At 45.7% G+C, this 16,500-nt stretch overlaps 1 protein-coding gene across 2 annotated transcripts; it reads right to left on the bottom strand.

Annotated features, from left to right (window-relative positions):
- Positions 1-3,472: 3,472 nt before the first annotated feature.
- On the bottom strand, positions 3,473-16,315 carry PSPH (phosphoserine phosphatase). 2 transcript variants are annotated; one of them, XM_032751788.3, is made up of 8 exons: positions 16,189-16,315; positions 15,702-15,838; positions 12,094-12,447; positions 7,767-7,925; positions 6,851-6,985; positions 5,232-5,377; positions 4,370-4,518; positions 3,473-3,659 (listed from the first exon to the last, which is right to left on the bottom strand). In XM_032751788.3, the coding sequence occupies exons 4-8, from the start codon at positions 7,904-7,906 to the stop codon at positions 3,549-3,551; spliced, it is 681 nt and encodes a 226-aa protein (XP_032607679.2). In that variant the 5' UTR covers positions 7,907-7,925; positions 12,094-12,447; positions 15,702-15,838; positions 16,189-16,315; the 3' UTR covers positions 3,473-3,548. The 2 variants fall into 2 exon arrangements, with proteins under 2 accessions (XP_032607679.2, XP_030143845.3); XM_030287985.4 differs by lacking the exons at positions 12,094-12,447; positions 15,702-15,838; positions 16,189-16,315 and having other exon boundaries at positions 7,767-8,087.
- Positions 16,316-16,500: the final 185 nt, after the last annotated feature.

Raw genomic sequence — 16,500 nt, 5'->3', positions numbered from 1 at the left:
CCTAGTTACATGAAATACACTGCCCTCATGCCCCCCTCCCTTGAATTTCCCCTTGAACAAAGTCAATATTTGATCTGGTTCTTGTCTGGTTTTATATTTTCCTCCTGTTGCCAAGTGATGGTGGGATTTTACTGAGTCACATTCTGTGCTGTATCAGCTTGAAGTTGCTCAGTGGACCAAGGAAATCATTTGAGCTGATCCTCCTTGGAAATCAGCCCTGGGGCTGCCATTTTCCCAGACTTTGGGGCTACTCTTCAGCTGCAGAAAGAAAAAAGGGATGCCAATATCACCTTCCAGTCCTTTTTACCTCTCCCAGCATCTTCCCAGATTTCTTTTCCCTGGAAAATTGTCCTTGTAACTCCTACACAGCAATCTCTGCCAGAGACAAACAGCAAAAAAAAAACATTTTTGGAGCTACAGGATGCTTTGTGTTAGATGCAATCCATGTTTTTTACCTTCACCAGGAATTAAATTCAGCTCTTGTTGTACAAAGACCACAACATTTTGCCTGGATAAGGAATCAGAAGAGTAACTGGGTGTCCTGTGGGGTAACATCACAGAGTGCAGGTCCCTCACCCACTCTCAGCATCTGAATTCCCGCTGGAATTCTGAATTCCCCCTGCCCTGGTGTGTTATGGATGAGCCTCCCCTCATTCTGAGCTTCCTGCTTGTTCTGGCTGCCCTTAGGGACAGATAAAACAGATAAAACTTGGTGTTTTACCTGCAGCTAAAGCAGTTCCTGTTATTTTCCTTACAGATAACAGTGTAAACTCCAATGGAAATGAGTAATCCAAATCTTCCCTTGGCTTCCCTGTGCCTGAGCTTGGTTTTCCCTGGTTCTGTGAACACTCTTGGGATTTTCCCTCTTGATTTCATGGCTGATTCCAAGTTTTTCTTAGGTGAGCAATTCCTCAGCATTTCTTACAGCACAACTGCTGCAGTTCAGAGCTGAAGTCACTTCCCAAAGGTTGAAAAGTGGGAGAGCAGTGCCTGGAAGGGCCTCTGGCAAATCTCACCTCTTCTTCCACTGCAATGACACAATTAAAACTCAGGTTTAATTGTGCTGGAGAAGGCTGCAAACTGTCCTTCACACAAATACATAATTTAAAGCAACTGAATAATCACATCAAAAGCCTTTTTATGAAGGCTGGTGGTCAAAAGCTCCTCCCTGTGTGACCTGTGCTGCTCCCCCAGACTTTGCCCCTCTGTGCTGGGATGTGTCTGGGCAAATCTGTGTCACTGAAACTTTCCTCACCCTGCTCTATTCCCTGCTGGGAATTTTCCACTATTTCACAGACAAAACAGCTGAGCCTCTCCCTGAGCTCAGCAATGCTCCTGCTGCCTCCTGGGCTAGAGGTCAGCCTCGATATTTGCCCAGTGGAAGGGGAGGGGGGCATTTTTTTTCCCCCAAGCCAGAATGACCTAAAGAGCTGTTGTGAAATCCCTGGCACAGCCCCACGTTTCCATAGTGCCCCGGCTGGCAGCAGCTCCTGCTGTGAATGTTAACATCCCTTGGAGGCTCCTGCCTGGGGCACTGGAGGAGCTGCAGAGCCCTGAGCCATGTCCCAGTGCCTGCAGCTCCAGCTCCAGCTCCCTGGCAGATTTATTTCCTTTGTGGCCTTTTCACTCCATAAAAAACAGCAAACAAACTCCTGAACTCCTAACTGTGGGATTGCACAGGGGGAAAGTGGGAGCAGAAACACTTCAGAGGTGCCCTGCTCGTGCAGCCTTGCCTGAACAGAAGCAGGATTGTCCAGGAGCTGCCCTGGGAGCTGGCTGGGACTTTCCTCAGGAAGAATTTCAAAGAGCCCATCTTTAACACTCCCAGGAGTTGTGGGGAGCACTGCCAGCCATTGTCTGCTTGGCTTTTGTGGGGTTTGCTGAAGCCTCTGCAGATCCTCTGGGGCTCTCACGTGTCTGCCCTGCTCCAAAAACCATCACAAGTTTGGTTCTGAATTTGTTTTCTTTTAACCCTTCTACTTCTCTACTATTTAAATGCTGTTATAACCTCAAAGCAAAGACATTTGTCAGCATCACTGAGAGCTGCAGCCCTGACTCTGGGCTGTGGTAACTCCTCTGTCCCCCATCTCCTCCTCACAGAATGAACAGAACAGGATTTGTTTTATTTGCTGGTGATGCTTTAACAATTGAACAGCAGCTGTTGTGTGGCACCTTGGTTTAATCAGCATAAATCAAGGAAATTCAGTGCTAGTTGTGAAAAGCAGTGATTATTAGAGACAATGTGAAATTTTGGAGGGTAGGGACATCACTTGTTTCTGTTCCAGCCAGAAATATGTGGTGGGGTGAAAGAGAATTGCCACACTTCCATTTCTGGAAAAATACTGGGGCTCTTTGTAGGCACTTAGAAGATAAAAACCTCAGCAGATATTAAATATTTTTATATTAAATCATGTCATATTTACCCAACTTTCTCCTGTGTGTTGTGGGCATTGAAGGAAGGGGCAGGTGTGATATATTTTCACATTGGTAAAGATTTCACATCCTCACAGGTGAGATTCTTACAAGTCAGGGACATCAAAGTCCCACAACGTGAAAAACACTCGGGAGAGTTGTCAGCATTTACCAGATGTGTTCTCTTGGATCAGACACTAAAGAGATTCCTTAAAAAACCAGGATCCATCAGCTGGAGCTCAGAGGAGTTCTTAGAACAGGTCAGGCTTAACTCTGGCAGAGTTTAGGGGTGGCTTATCCACACTGGAGGCAGAGGAAGGGACTGAAATGTCCCAGAATTTCCTTTAAAGGTTGATGAATTCACTCCTATCTCATTACAGCTGGTGGGGGTGGGTTGGCAAATGAATAAAACATTCCACAAACACTGGGATCACTTTCCAAAATCAGCAGGTTGAATTTGATTGGAATATTTTGATGAACGATGGGAACCACTCTGTCCTTCACCTGAAAATGTTTCTTCATTGGATCTCAGATTTCCATGCAGCTCCTGTCCCTGACAGGTTGAGTAACTGATGTTGAGTAATAGATGACACCACAGGTTCTCTGTAGCCAAATTTTAATGAAATCAAAGATATTTAGTGATGTTTTCCACCTGTTCACTGGTTAGCTGCTGCTGAGATTCTGTACTGTGAAAGGTTCTTGCCAAACTGCAGCCTGAATTACATTATTATTATAATTATAATTATTATTATTACTGTTATTGATTAGGCAAAGTTCTTGTTTGTTGCCTTGTCCTTTTTTTTGTCACCCAAAATAAGTAGAGGCATTACTGATGAAACAACAGATGTGCAATATTGACCAGGAGATAACCCCTTAAGGTATTTTTAACTTTTTATTTTCTATGTTTGGTCTTCTCTTGGAAGTAAATAATTTATTTCTTCCACCATAGGAAAGCTTTATAAAAAACTTCAACCATTTTCATTCCAACCTATTTAAATAGCACAGTGCCAGAGTGGAAGGTCCCCAACCCCCAGAATCATTAAAAACTCCAGCCCACGAGTTTGCAAACAAATAAATGTTTAATGGCATTGTATAATGGATTTACAGGTGTTAAATAGATTATTTTACACAAGGATTTATCGCTCTTCCAGCTCTTTTAGCAATTCATCAAAGTGGGTGATGTACCACTTTGCTTTCTCCTTTACTTGTTTTCTGACTACATTGCCTCCAAATCCAATGAAGCAATCCTGGAAAAACACAAGGAATGGGCACATGGATTATTGCATGGAAGGAACAGAGTTCTCAATAATTAAGTTTGCTTTTAAGATTGTGTTTTAAAATCCTGTTTTCCTTTGCATGTTCATTTTTCAGATTTATTAACGATTAATTCTGCAGCGTTTTGGTTATTGGGGTTTTTCTCAGTGCCTTGTAGCTTCCAGATCGTTCAGATGTGAGATTTTCCTGAGAATCTGATGTAAATGTGATGCAATTCCATTCAAGAGCAAGCAAACATTGGCTCATACACCAGCATCCCACAATTACCCCTCTCCTGTTTATCTTACCTCTGCTTGCCTCAGCTGAGAGATACCAAAAGCAAACTTTAACCCTGTCCTCAATCATTAACCAGAGCAATCATCATTTCTACATCTCACAAAACCCCCTGCAGTGAAAGTTTAAAATTTCCACTGCAGGTTTTTTTTTTTTTTTTTTTTTTTTTCTTTTTTTTTGCCTTGAGGTGGGAAGCATCAAATAAATCCTGAGCAGTTTTGGAGTATTGGGGGACTTTTGTGTGGGGAAAGGAGCTGAAAGGGAGATGGAATTAAAATCTCTCCCTGGTACACGAGCATTTATAAAAGTTGTCTTTCTGGTAATTTTTTTATTAAAGAATCCAAACCTCACTCTTATTTATGCCCCAAGGATTTGCTCAGAAGGAATTCAGGATTTCTGCAATACTCACTCCAGGAGGGCAGGCTTCCATGTCTGTAGCTCCATCTCCAATCATGACCACTTTCTTGAAGTGGAACTGTTCTTTCAGATGAGAGATAACCTTTCCCTTCCCCCCTGATTCAGCTGTTGGTTGTGTTTCATCAAATCCTGCATATTCTCCTAGAAAACAGTGGAAGGACAAGTTGGAAATACAGATATTTTCTTGGAAATGAAGGAATATCTCTGCCTGTGGTCTTGACTTCATTGCATGCAGTCCTGTAAAGCCCACAGCACAGCATCCCAAATCAATAATTCCAAGGTAAGTTTAGACTGGGATTTCACCCAAGTCTTCAGTGGGGGGATTTTCAAAGGAAAATAGAGACATTTTCAAGGAAAACCAGAAACCTGTGTGGGCAGTGCTGCCAATCCATTCCCAACACTCTGGTGAGAACATCCCAAGAGCAGCACCCAGGATGATGCAGAGACTGAGTAGGAAACCCTGAGTAAGAACAACCTCTGTACCTACAGCTCTGCTGGGGCACTCCAGCTTCAAATCCAGAGCAGCTCTGCTCCAGTGCCCCAAAGCCCCTGAAAGGGAGGGCTGTGAGAGCAGCTCAGGCCATGGACTCTTTGACTTGAGGAGAAAATGAAACTCTGCTCTCAGCAGCTGTAATAAGTTTTACCTTTGGCACAGCTTGCAATTAAAAAGTAACTGCAGCTCTATTTGTTACATTGAGCATGGCCTGAGTTGGTTTTTGGTAAGGTTTTGTTAATTTTCCTCCATGGAATCAGCTGGATTGGTAACAGGACAGTGCCTGCAGCCCAATATCTGAGAGGTGGAAGCAGAAAAGTGCCATTAATGAGCAGAGAGAGGAGGGTGGAGGGGCTCTCACCATTGAAGTAAAATTTGAGCCTGTTGGCAAAGACGTTTGCTGTGGGGATGTTCAGCTGCAGGGCCACGTGTTCCACAATGCTCTGGAAGCCCCCCGAGACCAAGAACACCTGAACCCCTCGTTGGTGGAGTCTGCTCACCAGCTCCCTGAGGAGAGACGGCACAAAGGGCAAATAAATCCTTCCTAAGCCAGGCTTTGTGCTAGTCCAGCTTAGTCTGGGTGTGTGCTGCTTCCCAGCTCCATCCACCTCTGCTGCCCAAAGCTTTTCCCTCTTTCTTTGTGCACACACCTGGCTGGCAAGAGCTGGACAAAACCATCATTTCATTCCTCAAAACCAAGCACTCCCTAAAACTTTTCTTTTCCCTTGAACAAGTGAGAGCAGATCCAGTTCAAAATTTCTTTTCTGAAGTGAAACAACAGCAAGAAAATGAATCTGGAATGCAGCAAAAAGCAGGGAATGAGATAAAACCGCTGCTCCAAAATGCTAAATGGGCTGAAAAGTGCAAAGTGCAAAAGTTTTCTAGCTCAGAGTTGGTTCACCAGATGCTGGACATCGATGCCATCTTTAGGAGAGGGCACCAGCTACAGAAAAGGAATCAAAAAAGAAAGTTTGTGACCCCAGTTCATGCCAGCAGAACTTGAAGGCAGTGCAAAGTTTTGAGGATTTGGCTCTGGAGGCAGAAGATCAGCCTGGAGCAAGGGGAGCAGGGGAAGGGGTGGCAGGAACAGCAGAAACACTAAAGACTGAAAAGCAAAGCAGAGGCTTAAAGCAGGACCCAGAAAAGGAGGAAGAAAGGGAAGGAATGAAAAGGAGGAAAAAAGAGGAGGACTGAAAAGGAGGAAGAAAAGGAAGGAATGAAAAGGAAAATCATGTGATCCTGAACAGGAAACAATGTTCTCTTTGTGGTTACCTCTAGCTGTCTTCTACAGAAAAAAAGATATAATGCAAGCACAAGATCATCTAAAACTCCTTTCATATGTTAAAAATATTTTAGACTTGAAGTTATGCTCAGATTTTGTGCTAAAGAAATTATTTTCAATTGATAGAAACAATTTGAATAGGGAAAAAAATACTCAGAGCTTTTCAGTTTAAATAGTTCATGTTCATTCCAAACCTCAGGATGAATGAATACACACATTTATGTGTGTTTGCTTTAATTTTAATGGTTTTAGGGACTTCAGAATGGGTAGCTCTGAGCAATGGATCCCCTAAACTGAGCCAGGGGTGTGACTGCACTGAGCAGAGTCAGAGAGAGGTAACAGAGTTGCAGAATAGACCAAATTTAAGGAGGTATTAAATCTCCTCCCAGTTCCATCACCTCTGAAAAACCAGTGGTTGAACAGATTCTTTTCCATTCCCATTTAATCCTCAAGCCAGGGTTTGAGCTTGGCAGCCAAGGTGCCAGTTAATATCTAAGAATCTTTTCTTTTTCCATGGATCTTTAACCACTAGCCATGGAGTCAGGCTCCTGATCCAAGCTCTGTGCACACCCAGCATGGAGATGGAGCAGGAAGGCAACACAAGCCAGCTCTGTGGCCTCACAGCACCACTAGTGGCACAGAATTTGGTTTATTTATTCCATCTGCTTCCTGAATACTTAAAAAAAAAATCTTCTTACCTTATTCCTGGAGTTAGCTGAGGTGGGTTGTCAGATATTAATTTCTGCACTTGTTCATAGGAGGGCCTGATGAGACCTAACCGTGCTGTGAGAGCTGCCTTGAATGTCACAGTGCCACCCATGGCTCTGCGGGTCCTGAGGGACAGCCAAAAAATCAAATCAGGGACATTTCACCAGCTGGGGCTTCTCCCAACAACAGGAGGAACGACAAGGAACCAGGTAAGAGAGGTTATGCTGAGCCCAAAAATTGGTGGCTAGGAGATCTCCATGGATGGGAGAACCCGTGGAGCAAAGGAAAATGGCTCCATCCCTCTGTGATGCCCTGCTGGGACCATATTCCTGAGCTGAATCTAACAGAGTTTTTGCTAAAAGCTTCAGCTTGTGCTGTTTCCCAGCCTCAGCCATGGGTTGGGAGTGCTGTCCCCTCTCCTCCTTCTCATGGTAAGGTTTCCTCATTCAGAACAGGGTTTGGTAATGCTCAGCCAGGTTTAATGATGAGGGCTGCTCTTAGTCTATCAAAATTACCACTAGAGAATTTATTCCAGGATAGTTTTGTTGGGTGGCCTCACAGTTCCCAAACCAAATCACTTCATCCTGCATTAATCCCACAGAATTACCACTAGAGAATTTATTCCAGGATAGTTTTGTTGGGTGGCCTCACAGTTCCTAAACCAAATCACTTCATCCTGCATTAATCCCACAGAATTACCACTAGAGAATTTATTCCAGGATAGTTTTGTTGGGTGGCCTCACAGTTTCCAAACCAAGTCACTTCATCCAGCATTAATCCCACTTACTACCCTGACCCCTTTACAAACTGCCATCATCTACAACAGAACCAAAGGGCAGTAAAGGACAAATCCACGATCACAGCTCACTTCTCCTGCCCTGTGGGAGCTCCCCCAGCCATACTTACATCTCTGCCACGGCGTCCCCAACCCCGCAGAACTTGGCCAGCTCGTCGATGCCCTCCTCCCTGATGACGGTGCTGTCCACGTCGAAGCACACGGCGTCGGCGCTGCGGAAGATCTCCTTCATCTCCATCAGGGACGCCATCCTTTTGGGAGCCTTCTTACTGTGAGGGGACAAGATGAAATCTTTCTCTGAGTGGGAGTAGTGCACTGTTTCCTGAGCCATTGGTGCTGCTGCTCTGGCGTGGGCGAGAAGGGCCGAGCGCAGGCGGCTCAGGGCTTTTATCCCGAGGGGAATGGTGGTGGAGGTCTGGCTCAGCTGCTGATTTGCTCTCAGCTGTTGCTGCCTACTGATGGTCACCTCGTGCTCCAGGTGGGCCGTGGAGCCCTGGGCTGCTGCTGATTTGTTCCCTGCTGCCTCAGCCCATTCGTGGGTTCAAGGTTGTAATCCTTGGCATTGGCTGAGGCACCAGGCTGCCAAGAGCTCTGTGAGGTTGCAGGGCTCTCTTTATCTCAGAGGCGTCTTGGTTTCTCATCTCTGCCCCAGGTGTTGCTGCAATCCCTCAGGATTGATTGCAAACTATCCTAAACCTATCAATGAGTGGTTGTTCCTAAATCAGGAAGGTTTAGATCCTCATTAATAAAAGACTGGACCATTAACATTAGGGATTAGCCTTTTATAAATCCATCTAACCCTTGGCCTTTGAGAACTTCACTCAACCCATCAAGACATCACATTTTCCATAACAGTCCCTGACAAAAGTTTATTTTCTACCCTGTTTGATCTGTCCACTTCAATATGTTGAGCACTTCTTAAGATCAGTAGCTTAAAGAGTTAAGTATCTTCTTAGTCATCCCTGCTCAGCTTGTGCTTCATCCTTTCATAGGGGAATTAATTCAGTGTGGATTTTACTGTTTACTAATCTATAATTTAAACAACACCTTCCTATTTATCTCACTTATCAGATTTTTTTGTTTTCAGAAGTTTTTGTTTCTTCTAATCTCTCAGACATCTCTCAGGACCTGTCTTGTATGACTGATCTGGGTTGCAGGTTCTTTTCCATCAAACAGCACATTCTTAGGAATTATAGATGTCTTTATAACCTTTCATCTTTTGTTTTCCTCTCACTAATGGTCAAAGCAGGAACAGAACCTTTGGGTTTATTCCCAGGACTTGATGAATATCGGGATACAAAAGGCTTTACGAAAAATTCCCATCATCACTACAAATGTAGAGCACACACCTCTCTTATCTGCTCTTGTGCATGGAATAAAAGAGAATTCTCCAATCTATTGGAGGTGGCTGGGAGGTGGAAATGTGTCTGAAGGAACCACCCAGCCTGAGTGGTGAAACCTGTTGTGAACAGCCAGGAGCTGTGTCTGCACAAGAGATCCTGCCTGACAAACAGGAGATGGCAATTGGCAAGGGACAGAGACAAGGGGTGACATGAGAGGCACAGGCAGCCCTCAGACAGGACCTCAGAATAAACCTTTTTGGGGTTTATTCTGCTGCCTTTGAGGGGAGTGGTGGCATTAGAGGAGCTATCCCAAAAAAGGGCTTTTACAGAGCCCGTCTGAACTGCAGTTTGGCACAATTCTGCCCTTGGTGCATGAAGCTCCAGTCTAGCCTTAGGATCATGACTAAAGGATTATTTGCTGCAGGCCATGTGGGGTTTTATCTTTTTCTACAAAGACTCCACCAGACATGTAAGATAAATAGTTATAAGCCATCAGCACAGCATATAAAAGAAAAGTGACCATGGACATCAAAACTTCCCTCTGCCAGCGCCCAGCTCTGAGGTAAGGCTTGGTGGCCAGAGGCCAGTTCTGAGGTCAGGCTTGGCACTGGCGGGACAGGTGACACGTGAATTGCACGTTTATTTTGCTTCAGCCTTGACTTTCTCTGGGCTGCAGAGCTGGGCTTGTGTTTGCAGGGAAAAATCCCCGGGCAGTGGGGACATTGGCGTCACCCTGCTGATGCAGCACTGCCACAGCGTGAGGCAATGGCACCGTGAGGGGACACTGTGACGTGGCTGCTCGGTGACAAGCTGGAATTTGGGGCTGATGCACGGCTTTAATCCCCCCCAGAAAAACGTTATCTCTCCAAATGTGCGCTGGGAGTGATGAAATGTTCTCGTTTCCTTCTCTCTGACATTATCCACATTTCCCATGCTCCTTTCCCTGCTGGATGGTCCAGACAATGATGGCATGAAAGCTGCGGTGGAGTTTGCACTCTGATGGACAAATAAAGAATTATTGTGGAGTCATAGCTGGAATTAACCCTGTCCTCGCTTTATTCCTCTTTGAAAATAGTTTCAAACTGTGGTTTATGTTATCTAAAAATGACAAATTGGAAGGGAAGAATTGCAAAAATCATCAGTAGCACATCAGAGCAAATAGAATTAAAGTTGTGTAAAACCCTTCTATGGACAAAACTCAGCTGCAGTTAGGGAAAAGCAAGTTTGTATTCCAGAGTGGTTGAGGCCTGTGTAAGTGGCAGAGGTTATTTATTCCATAATACGGAGCATCTGATTCCTTAAAAGTGTAAATGTTTTAATGAGATGGGAAGAAAAAAGAAAATTCCTACAAATAATGGGTTCTACTTCCATATGAAAAACACTGATAGGGAATCTCTGATCTTCCTACTACTGAATTTCAGGTAGGTAATCAATTCCTAGCCAGAAAAGCATCCAAGCAGCAAACATTTCCACGGGTCTGGTATAAAATAACACAGGGAAAAGCTGGAAAGAAGAATATGGGGAAGAGAAGAACAATGGGCAAAGAAATGGCTAAAGAAGACAAAAAGAGGTAGGGTGAAACTTGAGTTAAAGATGGTGAAAAAAGGTAATTACAAGGGAAGAGTGGAATTCCTGCGAGATCTCCTTGCCTCCAGACTATGAAGTGTTTCATTAGGCTGTTAAAAAAAAAAAAAAAAAAACCAAAAAAACAAACATTTTCACAAGAAATAATTCTCTTTCATAATAGACAGGGTGGAGTCACAAACAGGGGAATTATGTAAGAGCACATGGGAAAGGAAAACAACTGAAATCTTCTGTGTTTGCTGTCCCTTCAAAGAAGGGCACTTGCCTCACAGGGAAAAACTGCCCCATCCTCTGTATCCACATGTAATGCAAATGGAAGCAGTAAGTGGTGCTCAGAACTGCAGGTGTTCTGGGGCTGCAAGGTTTTGATGAGATTTCAAACCCCTCATTGTGACTAGACCTCCCTTGTTGTCATAGTTCAGCTTTCAGAAGTGCTGCCACGCTGCTACTTTGCATGATGATCACATTTATTGCTGTTAAAAATGAAGATTAAGTGAATCTTAATGAAATGTTATCCAGCACTCAGGAATATCCTTGTTTGCAAACAATTTATGATTCACTTCTCCATTTAACATTGTACTGAACATTAACAGAAGTTCAACCACATTAAACTGTTTATTTTGCCTTGAAGGGAAATTGCTGCTCAGAGCAAAGGATTTGGAGAAAATAGTTCTTGAAACTTTTTTCAGGGCCTTTTCCTCCTACAGCTTCTAAGAACATTCCCAGGAGTGTTTCCATGGTATGAGTTTAAACAAACCATTTAATCCTCATTGTTCCCAGTCCTGTATCTGTAAAATGGGAATAACACAGTGGCACAGCTTTTCTGTGCTGAGCTTTCATCTTCAGAATTAGCAACGTTTTGAAAGCTTTAGAGGAAAGCTGATACATTTAAGCAGATTAGTTATATTTAAGCAAATTGTGTTTATGTTTTATATAAGTTTTAGAAGTTCAACCCATCCACACATAACTTTCTGTGGTTTACAGGGTGAGAATAGGGAGATTCAGTCCTTAATCTCCTGCGTTTTCTTCATTTTTTTAAAGTTTTTTTAAAACTCCCGGGTTTTTTATTTAGGTTTAGGCTTTTCTTTAACCTCCTGCTCCGTTTGTAAAGGCAGTGGCACAAAGCTGTCTGGGAGTCAAGAGATGAGCTGCTCGCAGCTCCACACGATTATCTGCACAGCAGTGCCTCACAGCGAACTCATTTAAGCACCTCGCGAAAAGCAGGTGAAAAAGGGCAGAAGGAACCTGTTGGATGTTGACATCCACCTCCCAACTCTCCAATCCCCTCTTTGCCCGTCCTGCCAAAACGCTGCTGCTCCCCCCGTGCCCGATTGCATCATTCATTCACGCTGCTGTTATAAAACAGCCGCCACGCCGGGGCTGGGCAGCACAGGCACAAAATCCTCCTCATTTTCCCTGCTGGGGAAAAAAAAACCAAAAAACCCATTGTGTTAGGGATCCGCGAGCCAAACTCCAACCCTTCCGAGCAAAGCGCGGTGCGGTGACTTACAGAGGGAAGTGCCGCGGGTGCTGCCGCCGCTGGGAAGGTCCGCGCAGGGAGGGAGCGGCTGCGCCCGTCAGCGGCACCAGCCCCGAGCACGGGCTGCGAGGGACGGCAGCCGCATTTTGCAGCTCGGGCCCCGGTAAAGAGCTGAGTCAGGCAGCCCGCGGGGTTTGTTTGAGGTGCTCGCACACATGGGAGCCGAGCAGGGCAGCTGTTCGCTGGCAGAGAAGGCGGCAGAGGTGTGACCGCCCCGGGGCAGGGGAGGAGCCGCTCCGGGCCGGGCGCGGGGGGTTCGCTCGGTGAGGCGCGGGCAGCTCCGCTCGGCAGCTTCTCCTGGCTGAAATCACAGGGGCAGGAACGCTGTTTTCGGGAGAGAAAGGAGGATTTGGGAGCTGAGATCACACAATCACTGGTCGGAGTCCAACCCAGCCCCAACACCTCAACTCAACCCTGGCACCCAGTGCCACATCCAAGCTTTGTTAAACACACCCAGGCATGGGGACTATTGTAAAATGCAGGCAAAGCCGCTGGGAAGAAATGATAATGTCCAACTCCAGTTCAGAAGGCTGAATTATTTCTTTACATTAATATACTATATCAAGGAAGTTATTAAAACTACAAACCTACTTGTTCTGACTACCATATCTAACTCACAACTTGTGGCCCTCTCGCTCGAGTCCAGCCACAGGTGGATTGGATTGACCATCAGGCTCAAATAATTCTCACCAGAATTCAATCAAGCAATCACCCCAGGTAAACAATTCTCCAAACACATTCCACATGGGAAAACAAGGAGCTGAAATAGATGTTGTTTTCTCTTTCTTTCCTCTGCACTGCTCTTTGAAAAAATCCTGAGTGAGAAAGAAATGTGCTTGCCACAGGTGACTCCACCACCTCCCCAGGCAGCCCATTCCAGAACTTTATCACCTTTCTGTGAAAAACTTTTTCCTAACATCCAGCCCAGATTTTCCTTGGCACAGCTTAAGACTGTGTCCTCTGATTCTGTCAGTGCTGCCTGGAGAAAGAGACCAACCCCCAGGGGACTGCAACCACCTTTCAGGTATTTAAGGTTGCAATATCTCCTCTTGGCTTAAGCTGTTGAAGTTTTACACACACAAATCCCAGCCAAAGCTGACAAAAGCTCGGCAGCAAAGGGAAAAGGCGTGGGAAAAGGCTCTGTGTTGTTTCCCCAAAAGCTGTGGAAAAATTGCCAAAGCTGCCCAGCATCCCACGGAAAATCTTCCCTCCACTGCATGGGTTGGAAATGGGAGAGTGCCAGCCCAGGAGTTGCTTGGTTCAAGGTCAAGAAAAGCTGATTTAGCTGATTTAGCTGCTTTTTTCCGCTTGTGCCAGGAGTCCTGTGACTGCTGCCTGTCTGTTCTGCACCGCTGGATGCTCCAGTCACGCTCTGTGCATGACCTCTTCTGCCATCCTGGCAGCACCACCCCTCAAAATTCCATTTATTAATTAAATCAAATCCCCTTCTGTGCCCCTCCTCCCTTTATGGTTTTTCAGAATTTCGCAGGACATGACAGGATCATCTATCAGGAACTTCTTGAGTCAGGAGAAGATGGGACCAAGGCCCTGTGCTGCCAAACTGGGATCAGCAGCCCGGTGCTGTTTGTCAGCTTTATCATGGCAGGGTGGGATGTTGTTTAAAGCAGATTTAGAAATCATTTCTGTGAATAAGGTTAAAGGAAAACCCATCTTGATAAAGATGAAAGAAAATGGCTTTTACTGAGAATCTCAGAGGGGTTTTTGCCAAGATAAGCAGTGCCTGGCTTGACTGAGAGAATTGCTGCTGAATATTTAATGAAGGATATTGCCTTTATTTGGCTTACTTTAATGGACATGTTGGCTTTAATTTAGTTAAATATTTTGATTTTAACCTGGTGTAATCCATTGAATTCATAGGGCAATTTAAGTCCTGTAAGCATTTGCCCTTTATTTTTATTACACATAAAAAACAAATAGAACAATTCTACAGCTAAAATTTTTTTTAAAAAGGAAGAAAAGCTTGTCTTTATGGCTGAAAATGGGATTTTAATGTGAAGATGCTAGTGAGAAATGTTACTAGAACACAAAATCACTATCCTGAGGAATGTGAGCCAGCAAATAAACTCAGAGAGCTCTGCCTGGGAGCAGTAGGAGGATGCTCAGGAGTGAAAATACAAATTTGATACAAACAGAGCACCCAGCTCTTGTATGTCACTACAGAACCTCTGAATTTGTACAAAAACCAGCAGAAACCACCTGCATGGGGATTAGGATGTCTCTGAAAACAGCTTTTCCTTTCCTCTCCCCTTCTCCTAAAAAGAACCATCTCAAAACTAAATTTTCCCTTTATTTTCCAGCAGAAATAATTCCTCTCCCGAACCTGAACCTGGCCCACAGGTGTTTTAGGATGGGCAATTCCTGCCTTTCCATAGGCATCAGCAAGGAAAACATAAAATATAACAAGCCTGCTGGGATGGGTTTGACAAGGCTGCCCTCTGCCGAGAACAGTCCTGAGAGGAATAGGCAAAAAATAACAAAGCAGAGAAGCAAAAGGCAACAAAATGTTTGACCTGGGAGTTCCAGAATGCAGGGCAGGGCTGGAGTGTTTTAACTGGACATTGCATCTCAGATATTTGCACAGCAGCCTCTTGGGCCAGGTTTTGTTATGGGTTCAGCATCCCAACGAAGTGCAGACAGCATTTTAACAGAGTTAACAGAGCAAATAATGAAAAGGCAAGTGTGATTCCCTGCATTTTGCAGTGTTTAATGTTTATTTCTAATGACTGCAATCACAGAGGAGAAAGCCCAGCCACTCCACTGGAGTCAGCATTTAAATATTTCACATGACACTGCTCAGCAATAGGGCTTCAAACTTGTAGGATGTCCAAACAGCACCTAAAACATTAAAAAAACAGAATCCCAAGGATAGCAGCAGCTGTCCCCTCCAGGGAGACAGACAGGCCACGTGTGGGTGTCCTCCTCTTGTGCACAGCGTGGCATTTTGCCCAGAAACCTGAGATCCTCACCCAAAGCAGGTGCCACAGCCTGCAGCCAAACCCAGCCAGGCTGCCCTGACACTTGACACTGACTCTTCCATCAAGCTTGCCCAAAACTCCTGTGCAGCAAAGCTGGACCCAACAGCAGGCTCAGACTTTACTCCTGGAGGTGGTGTGGAAATACATCCAGCTCCTTGCACTGCTGGAGCAACCCAGGGCTGCGTCCAGAGCTCCCTGCTGCAAAAAGTGGGATGGAGAGGGACACATTTCATAGAATTCATAAATTTGGTTGGAAGGGAACTTAAAGAGCACCTTGTTTCCGCCCCCTGCCATGGGCAGGAACATTTTCCACTATCCCAGGCTGCTCCAAGCCCTGTCCAACCTGGCCTTGGACACTTCCAGCTTCTCCGGGCATCTTCATGCCCGGTGGGTGAGTGCTGGGGAAGGGTCTCTGCCTTCCCTGCACCAAATCCTGACAAAATCCTGTCCTCAGGGCCTGTTGTCCCTGTGGTCAGCCCCCTCAGGAGCAGCTGGGCTGCAGAGCACTGGGAGCTGCCTGGGATGACCGTGGGGCCGGGCACCTGCCTCATGCAGCACTGGAAATCAGGAGTTGTGTCACACCTGGTGTCACTGCAGTGGGCGTTGGAGGGTCCGAGCCCAGATGGAGAAATTCGGGATTCAATTGGCGCCCGCAGGGCTGTGAGGGACCATGGCAGGAGCTTCTTCTCCAGTTCCTCTCCAGGGAAAATCACTTGTCCCTGCATTTTAGAGTCCGAAAACACAAATATTTCAGTGTCTGCAGGAGTGAGCCCTGACAGGCCACTTAGGGAGAACACTTCAGTACCCTCCAAGGTTGTCTTGACAATAATATTTCTGGTTTTATTCTACACAGAAACCTCTGTGCGGCCTTGGGAGGGACCATCCCCATCCTTGGAGCCCCTGGGAGGGATTCAGTCCAGGAAAGCCCCGGGCAGAGGGTGTGCACTGGGGGCTATGGAGGCCTCGGTGCCCCACACATCAGCTTGTGTGTTATGAGAAGACGAGTTTTCATTAACCTCAATCCCGAATTTAACCAAGATCCATTGATTATTAATCCAGTCCACTTAACTATTAATTATATCGCTGTAATGTGAAATCAGCGAGTTTAATTATTTATTTTCACGCTTCTGCGGAGTCGCTGGGGCGGATTAAGAAGCGACCATCCCCGCCCATTCACTGACCGCCCTCACCCTCCCTGCGCTCCCCTCACGGCCCGCTCTGAGGGCGGCGCCGAGACTGGGGCGGAGCGACAGGCGCTGCAGCCAATGGGAGCGCGGCTGCTGCGCCAATGAGCCAATGAGAACCGGGATGCCTTGGCGGCGGGAGCCGCCGGGATGAGCGACAGGCATTATAACCAATAGAAACGCGGCGTCGCGCCCGT

Source organism: Taeniopygia guttata, chromosome 19 (assembly GCF_048771995.1).
Source record: "Taeniopygia guttata chromosome 19, bTaeGut7.mat, whole genome shotgun sequence".
Lineage (NCBI taxonomy): Eukaryota > Metazoa > Chordata > Aves > Passeriformes > Estrildidae > Taeniopygia > Taeniopygia guttata.
Note: the sequence above shows the minus strand (reverse complement) of the source record. Positions and strands in the feature narration are given on the sequence as shown.